The sequence below is a fragment of the Cryptomeria japonica genome, chromosome 1, assembly GCF_030272615.1.
Source record: "Cryptomeria japonica chromosome 1, Sugi_1.0, whole genome shotgun sequence".
NCBI classification, from domain to species: Eukaryota; Viridiplantae; Streptophyta; class Pinopsida; order Cupressales; family Cupressaceae; genus Cryptomeria; species Cryptomeria japonica.
Window position 1 is genome coordinate 146,363,455 of NC_081405.1, and position 19,242 is coordinate 146,382,696.

Consider the following 19,242-nt stretch of genomic DNA (forward strand, 5'->3'; position numbering starts at 1 on the left):
TTTTTTTTTTCTTCAATATGCTATCTTTATTGACAATAACTTAAATCAACTTGAGTGTTATATGAAACTAGATTTTGATTATTATTATTATTATTATTTTACAAGATGATGAATAGTACATATTTTGATGTACTAATGGCATATATTATGATAGATAATATTGAAATTTTTAAAAATATTTATTGATATTTTTTTATATTCAAACAATAATAGGAACATGTTCAATTAATAGGTCAAACTGTGACGAATAACTGCACAACTATTAAAACTTGTTCAACTATGAAGCCTCCCCCTATTTGAAGCACATTGGACATCAATTATTGTAAGTGACTCGACTATAATCCCCTACACGAACCTGAATTATATTCAGTTGAAACCATCTGATTCGCCTCAATCTGCAAATTTATTGCCAGTGACAATGAACTAAGCTAAGGGTTTATAAGATAAGCGGAGTAAGAAAATGCAATCAAATGGATATGCTGTTGGGCACTCCGCGGCCTGTGAGACCACCTTCTCTTGATAAATCAGTAGTGTTGGGGTAGAGCAAGGTATAAGGAACTTTTGCAGGTCCATGCCTGTTCTTATAAACATCGCTTTTACTATTCCTCTCGATTATATCCTCTCAATCTGTATCATGTTGGCTGAAAATCTCTCGAATGCTCTTTCTACAGCTTCATCATCTATGCTGTCCAAGGTGGATCCCTGCAATTGTCCCAGATATGCGTCATTTTCTGAATGCTTTGACAAAATTTCCAAAACAGCCATGATAAGGGTGGCCTATGTTGGAGAAGAAACAGTGCTGAAGAAATATCCTTCTGGGTCCTTCAGGAGCTCATCGTAATCAGGTGTTCCTTTCTCTGGAATCAGGCGTCTGCTCATTGTGGGCATATTGGGCATGTATCCTCGATAGGAATACTGCCCAAAGTTGACTGCTGCGTGGTGAGCAGATGTAGTCCAGATGATAGTTGTGATCACGTGGGTTGCTTCATCCAGTGAATCCATCTTAAACCATCTAGATGGATCGTCTTTGAGATCTCCATGTCCCACGTTTACTATTTCATCCCACCAAGCCTGCAATTCTTTGTCTCTTCGAACAGAGGCATCGTCCTTGTAATACAGAGACAAGTATTCTGAAACCCATTCTTTTAAGGCAAACCATATTTCAAGGCCGTCCACAGCATATGGGTAGTCCTCAATCATAAGCTTCAAACTATGAGGTGCCTTCGAGTCTGGAACTGCCATTCCCCTGCACGGTAATGTTAAACCAACGGATGAACTTTATTGACCTTTTGAATTAGGCTAAGTAAAACAATAATTTGCTATCAAAATAATCTTTTTAGATCTTTAATTCTCACCATTCTGAATTTCTTCAATATAATGTAACTTGGCAATCAATGGAGACTTTAAATAACCCAACTAAAGAAATTGGTATCTTACTTACCTAATAAGAAGGTCAGCAGGCAATCCTTGCTCGTTAAATTTCCAGTTTTTGTAGACTTTAGATGACATTTCTGAAGCGTATCTGCCAGGAGTGAAGCCTTGTTCAATAATACCTGCTGCATTTATCAAACTCTGGCGGGCAGCTTGATTGATGTCCATTGTATCTAGGTAATGGGGGATCAGTAATTTGTAAACAGGGTGCATTTTGCTTAGTTGTCTCCGAGTCGCTATAATGAAAGGCTCTGTGACACAATGGGTCCTCAGCCTGCAACCGATAAGATAACAAAATTCACTTGTGGGTATACAAGATATAGGCCTTTATTTATAAGAGATTCCAGCCAATGCTTGTAATCTTAAAAATTTGATGATAATCAGTGAACGACAAAAAATGAGTCCTGACCGTTGCTACATGATGCTAGTGTTTCTTTTCTGCAAGCTAAGGAAATGGATTAGATCTATGAATGATTAAAGAAACCCAAATCAGAATTGTAAGCCTTATCACCCCTCCTTTCTATCCATCATTTTATTAAAGGCAAAACATTTCATGTTCTTAACAATATAGCAGTGGGTGTTTACCAATGACTGACAAGCTGATGGTAACCTGCATCATTGGATTTTGCATGGGTTTTGGCCAGTTGCCACAGTGCTCCTTCTTCTGTTCCATGTTTGCCTGGTGTGAACACCTTCCTTACAGCTGGATTCCCATCAATTGGAGGCAAACACAACTCTATGGCCACTGGCTTTAATGTTCCTTCCTTGGTGAGGAAAAAAATTGTCCGGCTTGCATATGTTTTAACATCGTCAGAAATTTTGTTGATTCGCTCCACATAGGGCGTAAATGCATCATAGTAGTCTACAATAAATAGCCGCTTCGATGCCAAGGCCTATATGAAACGCTAAATTAAATTATTTTTGCACAGCACACAAAAAACATAAACAAATTCTGAAGAGAGAAATTACCTGATCCATAGAAAGGCCCTCAATGTTCTTTTCTATATGTTGGGCTGTGATAGCACTCTTCTGCGGGCCGTACACCTTTTCATCCAGGTTACCAGAGGGAAGAAATTTCTATATACAGTACCAATTCTACTCTTTTCAGGCCTTGTAATAAAGTTCGAATGAATAAAAATTACCATATGATCAGCTTGTGGTTGAGAGTCAAGAATTTGGGTTACCTGAAAACACTGAATTACCATTGGATTCACACCGGCAAGAGTTTGGCGTGCGAATTCCTCATCGTCTCTCCACGCGTACTCATCAGCTGCAACACCCAGTATTCATTATTTCGCTTTAATAACATTAGATCTGATTAGATGCATGAAAACAAATTTAATTTCAATAACATTTTAAATTATTAAAATGTAGCATGAGGAATTAGAAACGAGAAAAATTTTATTTCTGTCGATGGATCATGATCTATTAATAATATCTGAATTTGATTATGTTAGATTTTTTTATCAGTGTTTCTTATTATGCTGTATGATTCATCCTAGAAAAGAGAAAAAAATCTTATCCTGATAATACCAATCAAATCCATAATCATCAAACTAAATTAGATCTATGATATTTTCAAACTGGGATGAGTAGATTCATCTCACCTTCAACAATTTGGGGACGGTTGAAATTTATGAAGGGAATGTCATCCTCCACCTCCTCAACGAGTCGCTGGATAATTTGGAGAGGGCTCTTGTGTTGTCGGTGTATCTTGTGAGAATTTTCAGGGATTTGAAGTCCTGATCTGTAAAGTTCATTGACTTCATCCATGGTTTTGAAGGCTTTGTCAAAGACGGTAACAAGTGTGGGAATGATCATGTTGGCAAATGCGACGATTGTGTTTGCTCCAAAGTCAGAAAAATCAGAGTACGGAAGTCTTTCATCTGGAAGAACAAAATTTGTGGATGTTCGGGTCTCGAATTCTGGAGCTGCACAGTATGACATTATCCAAATGAAAAATTATTCTAAACTGTAGGAGGAGGAAACAATGTTTATTCATCATATTTATAAAAGTTTAGTATAGAATAGAAAAGGGAAAAATTTAAATCTTCAAATTTATGAAATTTTAGTATAGATTTAAGGTTGAGGTCTTGATTCTATTGGTAAGAGCTTTCTTTTGGTAGACATCACAGATCAGAAGATTCCATCACCGCATTACAGTCTAAAAAAATTTAACATAGATTTCAATGTACATGCCTGTTTTAATACGTGGGCGGCCAGTTCTGCATCTTCTAGGGTATGGGAAGTCCTGCGATCCACCCAGCACTTCTCTACGCAGTTGTGGACTTTTGTCTGGCTGACCAAGATCATTGTAAACATCATAATCATAAATCAAATCGCCCATTTTTCTTTCTCCCGTTCCGTCGCCATGCAGAGATTTCATATCCATCTCCCTCAGTATCCTCAGACCGATTGGAGTCTCTTCTGGAAGAAAAGCCTGATAAACAGATTATATATCAGAATGTTTCCATTTGAATGAAGCAGATTGGATTTTGAGCAGGAGAATGAAGTACCTTATTGGCAAAGAAAACGCGATCATTCTCGTTAAGTTTAGATGGGGCTATCCAGGAATTGCAGTGAAAACGAATTTGACCTTGACCTGGGATGAAAATGGTGAGAGATTTCAAAAAGAACTCTCGCGCATGCATGTTTTTGATGAGAAAGGCGCCGGGCAAACCAAGCGCAGGGTTCCATTTGAATATGATTTTGTAGCGGGTGTCTCCGGGAATTGGTCCGCCCCACGGATCCCACCTTAAATAAGCTGGTTCGCTAACTGTTTTCCCTGATCCCGTCTCTACACAGTACTAATATTGTTCAGCCATTATTTATTTAAATATGCTATTTAGTAAAAATTAAATGATAATTTCTAGATTATTAAAAACTCTTAAACAATCAATTGAGAAATTGGGAATTATGAACATAATGGATTGTTTAAATCTGATATCACTAAGATTATTCATAATTAAAAATTATGATAGTTATATTGTTTAAATTTAAACAGAATAAAATAAAAATTTAACATACAAAAATTTTAATATTAATTTTTAACAAAAATATTATAAGTATAAATACAAAATTGTTCGGAATTCACTAAACTGACAAAAATGATTTACTTCATAATATATTTAATTTTAATTAACAGATTTGTATAAATAAAAAATATATTTTAAAAATAATATTAACTTAATTAAATATTTTGATATTCATAGATATTTTTATAACTAAAAGACTAATAATTTATTTATTTTTATTAAATATATCATTAAAAATTTATCATATTTTCTTCTCATATATAATTCATAGCATTGAACACTTGTAATATAAAAAATTTCCAAACTAAAAATTAAATATAAATATAAAAGTAAAACAAATGTATTGTGAAAATATAAATTTAAAATAAAAATAAATTACTAAATTTAAAAGTTACGAAATTTTTTTTTAAAAAAAATGAAACTCATATGCTATTACAATTAATCAATAGCTTTCAAAAACACTTCAAATAAAAAATATTCTAATTAAAAAAATATTATATTTTTAAATAAATAAATATTCAAGATCCAAATTAGTACACTAAAAGACTTAATTAAAGTAATCTAATTTCCACACTTCATACTATGTATTTGATTTTTCACCAACATCCTCCATAATACTTAATAATCCATCTCGAAAATGAAATATTTAGAGAACAAAAATCTATCAAAATAAGAGACTTTTTAAAAGAATTAGTTGAATAACAAATGTTATTTTTCCAACACAAAACTAAAACTCACATATAAGATTTAAAAAATATGTTCTCCAAAAAATAATCAAAGATATAAATAAAATAATTGATTACAAGATGTAGCAATAAAAATAATTGTTAAGTAAAATAAATCAACTCCTGAATAAATAAAGTAGTTTTTATCATTTCTCATCTAGTTATGTATTTGAAATAATTTAAACAAATATTAATATTCATTTTTCATTTAGAACAATAAAATAATTTATTAATTTAGAGGATATATTGATTTAAGGCTTACTAGGATCAACTTGGTCGCTACTGACAAGCTGCAGGTATACTCTGTTGCCCATCAACTCTGAAACCCCATCAGCAACTGCTGTAGAGTAGTCCGTGACACTAAAAAGAGACACCTTCTGCAGCATCACTTCTCTCTTGATATCATAATCATTAAGCCTCTCTTTCTTAACTTTCTCGCTTTCACGATGGATATCTATTTTCAATGCAAAATTCCTGCTACTTCTCCTACATCTCAAACTCCCAAGACTTCTTTGTAAGGAAAATAAAGAAGTTTTGCCTAATGAAGGAAGATGAGAAAGGCCAAGTTGATTTGATTCCTCTCTTACTGAAGTGAGGATAACGATTGTATGGGGAATACTGCTTCCTGATATCAAATTTGTTTTGCTCAAAACTCTCATGGCCTCCATAATTTCTAGACTCTCTCACTCTCTTCTGCAACACAAACCAGGGATTGTTGATTTCACTAATCACCATTGCTCTATAAATAGCTACTCATACAAGAGATTTTCCTAAGAGAACGAGTTTCTTGTGTTTCGTAGGAGCTTATCCTATATTATCCTATATTTTGGCATCCCTTTGTTTCCCACCTTACATTATCCTATATATTTTCACACCATGACTTTGTAAGATCGCTTGAAAACGTGATTAAAATCAGCAGACGACCACGACAAGAAAATTCTTTGATTTGGGTCAGAGTGTCAGCGAATCCTCATACTACAATTAATGAAGGCTTCTGTAGCAATGGGACAGTCTGGATTGTTGACGTCATTTGAAGATATAAAGGGGTCCATTATTAGGCAAGAAATGGAGGTTTGCGATATTTGTGAAGGAAAGAGAAGAATAGGACCACCAAGCTACGGAAAGGAGGAAGGGTACTCCAAACAGAGGAAAAGACAAACCTCAGATGATAGGAGATGGCCACCCATAACTGTTACATAGAATATGTCGGCATCTTCATGATTAACTCTTAATGGGAATTTTAGTTTCAATCAGTTTATTTAAAACTTTTATATTTACGATGGTTGTAATGGTTTTATAGGAATATGACTAAAGTATGCTGAAAGGTATTATATTTATTCGTTATGAATCAATGAGACTATATTTTTGAGTGGTCTCATATTTATGTTTGTTCAGTAATAACAATCTTATATCTCTTTATATCATCTTATCTTCCACACCCATGCATCAACCTTATATCTCCTTGTGGCGTCCTATCTTCCACACCCATGCATCACCTTATCTCTCCATCACCTGTGAGTGGGACACATGGGCCTCGAGTAGACTTGAACCCAAGACCTCCCATGTAGGAGGCTCCTAGCTAACTCTTTCCTTGTGGGGTCATCCTCATTAAAACATATTAAATACTAGCAGTTGCACATTTTTTTTGCGTACAATGAGGCGCTGATAAGCAAGCAATGTTCAGGTTGTCTATTAATATGTAAATGGCACCAAAATAGATAGAAATAGAGAACCAAAACATATTTCATATAGAAGAAAGCGAGTGCAATATGATTAATGCAATGAGAAAAATTGTTTTGAAATTTTAGAAATCTAAAGGCTAATGTACATGTCAATTCAGTTTTAAGTTAGTAGAAAGGTGAAAAGTGTTTTAAGTATTTGCAAGTGTCATAAACATGAACATTTAATGATAAATTATCTAAACATTTAATTACTTGTGGAGTGCATTGATCCAAGAATATAAATACCCTGAATATGGGTCAATTTGGAACTGTAAAACCCGAACCGCAATAGATACCCGCCAAATTTAAAAGTCTCATTAAATGCATGCCAAAATCATGATTTTTACTGCATTTGATCGAAATAACTATAAGTTTTAGAACATACGGCTATAAAATTGTAGAATGTCGAAAGCCTTAACACATTTAAATATTTCAGAGTTGGAAACTGTGGTAAAGAGCTTCTTTGATGTCTGTTGAGTAAAAAAAATTGTACACAAAAATAGATTTGATCAGTGCAAATGAAAAGTAATTAAGACATGCAATAGGTTGAAGTAATCTATATAAAAGGGAAAAAGTGTATTATGTATATTACAATGAGAAAAGGATGGTTGGAGTTGGAAATTGTCGAAAAGAGTTTTCTGTGGAGTTATGACCCCAAAATTTGGCAATCAAAAATAAGTAAAGTGATGTATCAAGAAGAAGCTTTGCCAGCTGTCTCAAATGGTTCAAGCGATATAGAGGAACCTAGAAAAAGATAGGCAAAATGCAATCAGTGTAGGTATTAGTCAACATAAAAGTTGATTACAAAAGAAGCATATATCTAGAATAATGCAATGGACTGGATAAAGTGTTGCAATAATGGAAATACTTACATTAGAATTTTGATGTATATATATGTATATAGATATATAGATGATCATCTACACATATTTATACATAGATTTCTACACACATATGCAACATATAAAAATGTACATGTATACATGTAGATATATACTTTTAAATAATTTTGTCTATCTTAATATAATTTGCATTTAAATGCATGTTTATGCATATACAACATACATATCCATAGATGGGTGGCTAGCTATATGTGATTTAAAAGGTTTATACTGACTTCAATACATATACACATTTCAACAGTTCACTAAGAAAATTGATATTTTAACAATAGATACAAGACATATTGCACATAGGGAATATGAAAACAACAAACAACACGACACAAAGAAACTACTTGGGTGACAGGGCCAAAAATAAGAGAGCGATTCTAGATGACCATGTTGCCTAATTGATCCTATGATGTGCATTCTAATCATTGTTCTTGTTCCATTGAATGCTTCACAATATAAGAGGAAAGGAAAATAAAGGACCATTGTATATAGCAGAGAAATGAAGACTCAAGAATGTTCCATCGAGAAATTATATATATTCTAAGTAAAAAATAATAACAAATATCATTTTAGAATTTGTGAAAATGTACCAACACTAAAAACATAAGTATTTTTCTAAATTGATTCAACATGTTGTCTGGAAATCTCTATTACATACAATAAAAGAGAATAAGAGGAAAGGTAATAAAAGATCATTGTATACAATGGATATTTAATGTCGTTGAACTATAATTGCAAATCTACAGTGTTGTAAGAACCGAATGAAAGGATAGATTGACACAATACCCATCAATGAATAATCTCTATAAATATATCGATACAGATTCCTAATTCTCGATATATTCAAAGATTTGATTTATGAAAGAATAGTGCATTAAATTTTTAAATACGAACATTAGATTCAGAATGTTTGGGGCAAGGAAAGAACGATCTATAAATTAATAGTCCATAGACTCTTGAAATTACTACATAATGAACATATGACAAAGAGATGTATGAATTGATACAACAGGTCAAGAAGTGAGGATTATTTCTTTCATGTCAATAATAAACCTTTACAAAAAATGCATCGAAGGCAGTTGAAGCGAGACTCTACAAATCACTACAAATTGAACATATGACAAAGAGATGTATGAAATGATACAAGAGGTCAAGAAATGAGAGTATTATTTTTTGAGAAAATAAACTCTCATTGTCATTTATGTCAATAATAAATGTCAATAACAAATGCATAGGTTGCAGCAATCAAGGCAGTCTAAATGAATGGCTTTAATAAACAATTTTAGTCAATAACCAATCATCAGGTGTAACAAACAGGATGTAATATATGGTTTGTGGGCTACCAAAAAGGACAGAAAATTCAATACTACACTCCATAATGAAGATTGAATCATTCACAATTAAGATTAAAGGACAAGATGAGTCAAAAATAAAGAATTTGGGAAAATATATCACCATGTGCAAGGCAACAAAGACCAAGACTGTGAAAGATAAAATGATCACAACCGTAAGAATGAGAACTTTAGAAATGGAAATAAATCTTTTATAAATATAAATGTGAACGTAAATGTTCGAAATGAACACTCAAGAAGATATCATCAAGAAATATACAATCTAATTCAAAAACAGCAATGAAATTGGTGAAAATTTATTAACGTTGAAAACATAAGTATATTAATAGATTGAATCAGCAAACTATCTAAAATTTATTGTTTCATACAATAAAAGAGCATAAGATGAAAGGCAAACAAAAAATCATTGTAAACAATGGATATATTAATGTCGTCGAAATAAAATATTTATAAATATAAATGTAAGCGTAAATGTTAGAACGAACACTCAGAGGATATCATCAATAAATATACAATCTAATTAAAAAATAACAACAAATACAATTTCTCTAAATTGTGAAAATATATTAACATTGAAAACATAAGTATATTAATAAATTGATTGAGCAAGTTGTCTAGAATTTATTGTTTCAAACAATAAAAGAGAATAAGAAGAAAGGCAAACAAAAAATCACTATAAATAGCGAATATGTTAATGCCCTCGAACTATAATTCCAAATTCGTAGTCTTATAAGAATTGAACCAAAGGATAGATTTATAGAAGTGCCATGAATAAATAATCTCTAGAAATCTACTGTATAGTCAAAGATTCAATTTATGAAAGAAGAGTGCATTAAATCTTCAAATACGGATACTTGACTTTGAGTGTGTGAGACAAGGAAAGATCGATCTAAAATTAACAGTCCATAGATTCTTCAAATCACCACATAATGAAAATATGACAAAGAGTTGTATGAATTTATACAACAGGTCGGGAAAATAGAGTATTGTTTGTTGATAAAAGAACAGTCCATAGATTCTTCAAAGCACTACATAATGAACATATAATAAAGAGTTGTATGAATTGATACAATAGGTAAGAAATGAGAGTATTAGCTATAGAGAATACTTGTTTCTGAGTTTGAGAGACAAGGAAAGATCGATCTAAAATTAACAGTCCATAGATTCTTCAAATCACTACATAGTGAACATTAGACAAAGAGTTGTATGAATTGATACAACGAGTCAAGAAAACAGAGTATTATTTGTTGAGGAAAGAACAAAGTTATGAGCTCTATGTTGTTTTCTTCTTCCTCAATTTCATTAATACCAATCCCATCTTCTGCTATGTGGACATTCAGTGATTGTAGAAATTACAACCATAAGTCAAGTAACTGGACAATATCTACAATCACTATTTTTGTAGTATGTTTAGAATTAGTTTGGAAATAACACATATTATAAAACCACTTTAAATTAAAGCATAGTTGTATGGGACATTTGTTTCATCTAGAATAACTCAATTGATAAGAGCCTAATCAATAAATGAGGAAACATGTGGTAGGAGTCATAAGGAGTGTCTCTTTGCCTTAATGAGAGTATACTGTGATTCTATATAGACCTAAATGCATGCCATAGAAATACCATCTATGGAGTTTAAGGGCATGTATGCAATTTACAAGTAAATTTAGTTGCAGTAAATCTAATCGAAGATTGTTGTTTTGTCATTCCAAAATAGAAACACAAATACTTTTTGAAAGAAATAAAAATCACTAGGATTGTCAAGATCTCCAAAATTTATTACATTGAAACCAAAGAGAACAATAGATGTAATGTATCTCACATTTGACCAAAAACTATCACTAACCACACACCTTTGCTGCTATGTTCATCTTATTTGTAAGTATATATGGTTGAATAAACTATAATTGTCTAAAAGTAAATGAAAATGATTATGGAATATAAAATCATAATTAAAATGTATGTGTATAATGCAAGCAAATGCCCAGAGTGTGAGAGCTTTAAGGATTATGGAAAGTGTTCCAATCCAAACAGATTTTAACAATGTCCTTTACCAATTTGAAAATGCTAAATTCTCAAAGTTTATTAAAAGTTGTAGATTCCACTGTCAACTGCTATGTGATCTAAGAATTATGTGAGGCATGAACTAAAATAAATTTCAAATAAATTACTCGTGGTGGATTAAATATAATCATTTGGTTAAGCCGCATGAGCATCAATGGGAGTTGGAGAGAGTAGATGATCATTTTAACAGGCGAATACAAGGTTTATCACCTACCCAAAAAGCTAAAAAAGTAGGCACATAAGAAAAAATGAAGAAAAACTCACTTTACAATAAAATTAAAATATAATCTGATAGTTGGACAAGATTCGAATCATGGTGCACCCCTGGATCTCTTATTGACCAAGAATTCACACTAATTTTTAGTTAAGTAATAGTCTAAGTCAAACATAAATTACCATTACTATCTTTGTTCACTTTTTATGACACTTGAATCTAAAATAATAGTTTAAACAATCAAAGAGAAATTAATAATTAAGGAAAGATTAATCAATTTATTTGCCACAAATCCACAACAAAACATTCAACCTGTAAGGGAATTAAAAGGACCACCAGCCATTGGGTGCAATGCCTAGTTACCAACACACACAATACTATATCATATTAAGCTCATTGTCAACACATACAACACAAATGGATGAGAAAAGAACAACAAATAAGATACAATAGAGTACACAAACAATACACATATAAAATTTTTTCAATGATATTAAATTAGTCTAAGTATGGTAGAGACATTTTACCCGTGTTTGCTTCAGCATTACACCCCACAAGTCCTCCAAAGAACCAGTATCAACTATCAACCTATAATGGAATTAAAAGGACTGCCAACCATTGGGTGGAATGCCTAGTTGTCAAAATGGGCACCAAGGATATGACAGAGAAAAGGACATTATTTTGTTTTAGAGGAAAGTTTAGATGGTTACCCCCTTGTATTTTTTTTGTTGGATTTGGAGGTCAAGAACGAGCCTAGAGCACTGATATGGGTCTGACAAATAATGGGAAACCTGATATAGGTTTTAAGTACAATTGGTAGAGGAAATTTTGAGTTGGGTTTCAAGCAAAAGAATTGAAAATGTGTAACACTGATTTGGGTTCAAGCTAAAAAATTGTATATGGAAGACAAAGATGCTCTGCTTCTATGGGTGGAAATGTCTAGTCTTGGCAAAGATAATGTCAATGTTTATGTGTGTAGGAAGATTGAGGATGCCACCATGATGTCTGAGCTAATAGAAAAGTATGGGTGCAATCAAAATGTCATTGCTCTCTGTATACACCTAAAAATGGTATGAAGATAATTAATTGAATAAGCAATTATTTAATTAATCTCCCTCCCCAATTTAATTAAATTCATCAACAATTTGATTAAATCCTCCACTTTCATCTACTTATTAATAAATCTAAGGATTTATTAAATAAGTTCATCTCAATAATCCGCTTTGATTAATTAATTCAAACCCATCAAAATCATTCTTCTAAATCCTTTATTTAATTAAAACAAAACAAATCAATGAGTTGTTGAGATTAATTAGCCTTTTCATATTATTTGAATTTCTAAATTCAAATTCTCCTAACTTTAACCACTCCTAAACCTAACCATTCCCAAACCTAACCCATTATACCTACCACCATGTCCCCTTTCATCTAACATCTTCTAGAAACCTTGTGACACTTGTCACTAAGTGTTCCCTTTCATCTAACCTCTTCTAGAAGCCTCTTGACACTTGTCACCATAGAGATGACATATGTTCCCTTTAATCCAACCCCTTTGCCAACCTCCTCCAATTTAACCATTGATATCTTCAAATCAATCTCAACCATTGATTCTTGCCACATCACCCCTAGCCTTGGAAAATCCTATAAATAGACCTCATTTTGGAGCAATATTGGTCCCAATTTCATATCATTTTGATCATCTCATTATGCATTGTTATTATAGGCATCTAGCTTATAGTTTATCAGTTTTAGCAATGTTATCATGCTCAATTTAGATTAAATCTAAGCTTAATCATGCTAGGATAATCAATCATTCATATAGCTTAATCATGCTATTCTTGCTAGATCATGCATCTTAATCAGTCAAATCCTCCATCTAGATGTAGTCAAGTCACTAGAATTTGCCTAATCAGATTTGAGAGCAAAATTCATACTCCCATTTACTAGGAGGCAATAAGTCGATTAGCTATGGTTTTACATTTCCTTGATTATATCTTCTAAACATTTCTTGTAATGATTTATTGAGTGCATTGTGGTTGCAGGTACAAATAGACTTCATAGAGCACGACATTTTGATGCCCACCATGGGGCAACAATAATCATTTTCGGCCTTTTAATCTTCAGCAAACTTCATCTCTGCTGGATCAGAATCAGAATGTCATACGAGTTGCCTTTTTAGCTCGTACGAGATTCCTTTTAGTCTTGGATGACACTTCATCCTGACTCGTACTAGGTATAATTCTGACTCGTACGAGCTTTTACATTGAAAATTCTTTATGTGTTCTAGCTCATTCCTGCATCGTATGAGTTGATTTTCATTGTTGTACGAGAGCTAATTCTATTTCATATGAATTTCTAGTTGGTAAATCTTGTGTTGTACGAATTGGTTTTTGTCTCTGTGCGAAATCTAAATATTTGTCGTTCTGTCTGATAAAGCATTTCGTACGAGTCTCTGGTTCTGTGATTTTTTGAAAAAAAATGCAAATTAGAAATTTCAAATTTGTCTATACATCGGTAATTAGAAAGCCATGCTCTTTGAAAGTTGCATCTAGAACTCTTGGAGACCTTTCCAATGAGGCAAACAACGCCTAATTTTGAGTCCCAAGCAGAAAGTTATGCCTATCTGAAGTTAGGATAAAATTTCATATAATTTTCTGAAAATTTCATAATTTCAGATCACTAATGCTAACTCTGATCTGTTTATGAGATGTTTCCAGCCTAACTCTTTTGTGCAAGATGCTTGTCAAAGATACGCTTGTCCAAGACATAATTCAAAACACAATCATGACTACTAATGGATCTGTTTTGTAGGTTGCCTAAGGATTCAACAACAAAAACTTTGTGCATTCTTTAAGATTTTTAGGCACACTTCAATTTGGGATTAAAGAAATGAACCATCATGTCTTATGTTCTTCTGATGATAGGTGAGTATTCTCTCATCTTTCTTACGTGATCAGAAAGCTAGACTCATCTTTTTGCTTTCAATAGTGCATATCTTTAGCAGGCTTGTCATAGTGGGAAAAAGTAATCACCCTATGAGAATGACCCAAGTGAGCACAGCTGGACCTGAGCATTCCAATTCACTATAATAAATAGGTCTCTGATGATTAAAGTCTCAGAGGATGGGATTATTTGAGTTTTCTCTTTGAGATCTCTCATATCGGGCATTTTGTAGGGCCTCGCGGTCTCAATCACGTTTACGTGACTACAGCTTGTTTCGGTACCTTGTCGGGCTATAGGCCTCAATCATGCTTGCGTGACTTCAAGGGGTAATTTCAAATGGAATTCTTGACTAAGAACTATAAAAATAGAAGCTACCCGATTCACCTCCAAAAGGGTGATAATCTTTGTGCCAAGACACTTGCCATATCGTGCCCCCTTTAGCGTTTGGAGTTGGATAATATGGCATTGAGAATCCATTGCATGAGACTTAGCAGCCATATTTTGATTAGCTATTGGGTGTGTACCTAAGTCAGCAAGCAAAGGTTTTCATTCTCAGCCAACTTCGTTAGGGTTTAGCGTGATTGAGAGTCATGTATCACATCATGTGTTTGCTATGTATTCATCCCTAAATTGCAAAATCAGACACTTAAAACTGAAAAACCAAAGTAAAACATCAAAATTCAGTGATCAAAACTCAAACAAGCAAGCACTTTTTATAACTGCTCAAATACCTGTCGTATGAGCCAGGAGTCTCTATCATATTGCTTGATCTTCTGTCATACGAGTCAAGGTTCTATGTCGTATGAATAACTTCTTTTCACATGAAGCCACTAGTCTGTCATTCTGTCTTGTATCTCTTGTCGTCCTATGCTACATAATCTATCATACGAAACTCTACATTTGTTAGTTCAGAACTGTGTCTTACATGCCTGTTTTAGATTTATCATTTCTGCCTGATCAATTTGCAGTAAGCATAAACACCTGTTATCTACTACTTTGTGCTTAAATTGTCTACTTGGTTTGCTTGGTCAAGATATCACTCATCAAAATTGGACTCTAGAACATAAACACCTTAATATTCTCAAAGTGCTTACCCCCAACAAGTTCAAGATCTAAACATCTCAAAGTGCATTATCACCCTCTTTGATAAATTGATCACTCAAACATAATTTCTCATCAGGGCCAATCATCCTTTATCATGAAACTGAAACGTTTGGTGAGGAGAACCTTGTCCCACATCATAGGATAGATCATTCCTACTGGACCTGGTTCTTATCAAATCATCATCATTGCACTCCTGAACCGAAGATCGAAAAACTTGCAAACCTTTAAACACTTGAACCATCTTTTAGTGTCATATCACTCTATCACCTTGACATTGACTATTGATCACTTATCAAAACAACCTTTTGGATAATCAAATCCTAGCACAATATCAAACACAATGACCATTTTAATTAAAGCACAGAGACATAAGATCGTTGAAACATTAGAAATAGCTGAAAATCATATCAACATGACATAACAAAGCAAAACACAAGAAGAAAACATGACAAACCAACATATCAGAGAAATCAAACAAGTTCAAAATCAAAATCCAACTATGTTAAAATCTCACAATGATTTAAATACATCTCAAAAGAAAGGTGGCTCTTTTATGCACCTCTTAAAGAGATCCCTAAAGGATTTGGCTAAAGAAGATCAAAATCGTACACCCATATCTAACAATGATCCATCCATCCATAAGCAAATTGATGCTCCAAAGGCATCTATTCCTACACCTCCTGAAAGCTTGCAAGAACCTTCCATAGCATCCTTGCCAAACAATGCATCCAAAGCTGAAGTTCACCAAGCGGTATCCATAATGACCATCAAGCCTATTTCAAAGGACCTTATTCAAAGCTCATCTCCTTCATATCCAAGCATTGATTCATTGCAACATCCCCATAGCGCTTCCTTACAAATTGAACTCCTCATTTATAGAACACTTGTTAAACGTGTCCTAATAGATGGGGGAGCTAGCTTGAACATTTGCTCTATCAATCTTGTCTGTGCTCTAGGCTATTCAAAAGATGCAGTTGATCCCAAGAAAAAGATCACATTCAAAGCACATAATGAAGAAGAACATTCATCTAAAGGAATGGTGATATTACCCATCACAGTGGGACCCTTGCAAAAGCACACAGCATGCCAAGTTTTAGGCTTGGACCTACCATACAACATACTCTTGGGGAGACCATGGATACAGGATATACATGCTATTACATCAACATGTGATCAGTGCTTAAAATTTCCATACAATGGATAGGAAATCATAATATTAGCAGACTCAAATCCATTGCATTGTTATAATAATCTAAAATCGGCTCAAGAGGTCCTCGTTTCACATAACAAAGAAGCAGCATAATACAAGGAACAATCATTTGCATCAATTTTGTTAAACATGGAAGAACAAATGTAGCTGAAAGATCAAAGGATTGGAGAATACTTGCTATCATGGACAAACAAACAATAGCAACTTCAAATTGAAAGGGAAGAAGAAGCAGATATAGTAGTCGATGTAGTTCACATGTATGCAGAACAAACGTTAGGAACTAGTCTACTTGAATCAAAATCACATTCGACTGACATGGACTTAACCGAGGATGATCAGGATTTTCTTATACGAGCTCATTCTGATGAGAGTATCATTCTAGACATCGACATACATACTAAAAGCCTTGACATCTCTATCATGACCCCTAATATCTTTGAAACATCTCAACCTGAAGATCCTTTATCCTTAAGCTATCCTGAACCTATGGACTGGGAAAATGAAGACCAAACTAACATTGATACCTTTCCAAATGACCATGCCATATCCTTATATCTTGATGAAATCAAACCCACAACAACTTTCACTAGGGATTCCACTAACGTGTCTTTGAATCAAGTGGGTAACAAATCTTCTACTCGCAAAATTGAAAATCAAGAAAAGAATATCCAGTCTAATGCTGAAGACCATTTCTTGGCAACATTAGACCGAGAAAAAGTAAAAATAAAGGATGCATCTAATGGTGAAAACCTCTTCGAGGCACCGGAAGATGGGAGATTTGACACTTTACCTATGTACTATCAAGAAAGGCCATCTATTCTGATCAAACTAATAGAGGCAGTTACCATGGGCACAACTAATCTACATCCAGCAATCTCTCTATCAGAATTAGAAAGGCACATTTATTTTAAACCATTCAAAAGATGGAAAATCAATTTCTCCTGGTCATATGTAGACATTACAGGGACAGATCCATATCTTGCAATACATCATCCGAATATCAATCCAGGAGCAAAAATCAATAAGGGAACACAACATGGAACCATCTACAATATCAAAATGGCTATAGAATGGAACATAAAATAACTTCAAGTCTTTGGAGACTCTCAGCTCGTCATCAATCAAATCAATGATGACTATCAAACAAAGGACAACAAACTCATGCCTTACATAAAGATGGTGGATGATTTCAAGAAATACTTTGTAGAAATCACTTTTGAACAGATTCCAAGAAATGATAATAAAGAAGCAGACCGCATGGCTACACTTGCTTCTCTATTGCAAACATAGGAAAATCAATAGCGTCATGAATTCTTGGTTGAAGATTTGTTTCATCCTGCCTTTAATTGTCCTGATTCCCAAACCATCTGTCAACTCATTGGACATGATTCCTCCCACTATGGCCAAACTTGCACATACCTGAAAGACAATATCTTACCTCCTAACTTATCAAAAAACCAAAAGAGAAACTTAATTCATCAATCCTCTCATTTTACTCTCATTGTGAATACCCTATTTAAACAAGGTCTAGATGGTACTCTCTTACGATGTCTTGAACAAGAAGAATCTGAGAAGACCTTACATGAAGTTGATAATGGCATTTGTGGAACTCATTCAAGTGGTCTTACCCTTTCAAAAAAAATCATACGCTTGGGCTATTATTGGCCAACTATGGAACGAGATTCTTTTCAAATAGCTCGAACATGCAAACAATGTCAAATCCATGAGAACTTAATTCATACAATCCATGAATGAAGACAAAATGCCTTTGATCACCTAAAGGTATATCACCAAAGAATGTGTCGAAGCTATAATCACAGGGTCAAACCAAGACTATTTCAAGTGGGAGAACTAATGCTAAACAAAAATCCACACAATCAACCAGATCGAGAAAAGAAAGGCAAGTTTGAACCAAACTGGTTAGGTCCATTTGTAGTCACAGCAGTATTTGGGTCAGGAGCATATCAGCGATCAACACAGGATGGGGATCAACTCGAGGAACCCATCAATACCAGGCATCTGCAGCAATTCTATGTCTGGAAAGCCAGAAAGAAAAATCAAAAACACTAAAAAATCAAAAAAAATCAAAAAAGGGAAAAATCAAAAAAATCAAAAACAGTAAAAAATAAGAAAAATCCAAAAAAAGTGAAAAATCAAAAAAAGAATCAAAAAAATCAAATATCAGAAAAAGTGCAATAAAAACAAATGGTGAAAACCTGGCAAACAGGCACTATCTGTCAGCTAGCTCTTCTATCTATTAGTTCATGCATCTTTTCGCTTGCATCCATGCATTTTCCATCAGTGCTGACCATCACAAGCCTTTATACATATGCAAGCATCACAACTACTCTCTCACCATGGTTTTGATCATTAGATATATCATAACAACTTTGTTTCTAGGCTTGGGGCAAAATCCTACACCTAGCTTGGGGCAAACTCTTGACCATTTTGAGCTTAATCAAATAGGTAGACCAAATAGTTAGGCAACTCTTATCAAGTGAAAACTGAGAAACATCCAACGTTGAACATGAGATCAAACTATCAACTATC

General features: G+C 33.6%; 1 protein-coding gene across 1 annotated transcript; it reads right to left on the reverse strand.

Annotated features, from left to right (window-relative positions):
* Positions 1-384: 384 nt before the first annotated feature.
* LOC131027245 (linoleate 9S-lipoxygenase-like) lies at positions 385-5,859 on the reverse strand. The gene is made up of 9 exons (XM_059208835.1): positions 5,454-5,859; positions 3,948-4,228; positions 3,631-3,871; positions 3,039-3,362; positions 2,616-2,701; positions 2,401-2,508; positions 2,017-2,324; positions 1,442-1,705; positions 385-1,246 (listed from the first exon to the last, which is right to left on the reverse strand). The coding sequence occupies exons 1-9, from the start codon at positions 5,857-5,859 to the stop codon at positions 778-780; spliced, it is 2,487 nt and encodes an 828-aa protein (XP_059064818.1). The 3' UTR covers positions 385-777.
* Positions 5,860-19,242: the final 13,383 nt, after the last annotated feature.

Excerpts from the sequence above, each read along its gene's own strand:
- LOC131027245 (XM_059208835.1), bottom strand. The coding sequence starts at position 5,859 with ATGGAGGCCATGAGAGTTTTGAGCAAAACAAATTTGATATCAGGAAGC. Across the intron at positions 3,872-3,947 it reads GCGTTTTCTTTGCCAATAAG|GCTTTTCTTCCAGAAGAGAC; the intron begins GTACTTCATTCT and ends TCTGTTTATCAG. Across the intron at positions 1,706-2,016 it reads CATCAGCTTGTCAGTCATTG|GCTGAGGACCCATTGTGTCA; the intron begins GTAAACACCCAC and ends TATCGGTTGCAG.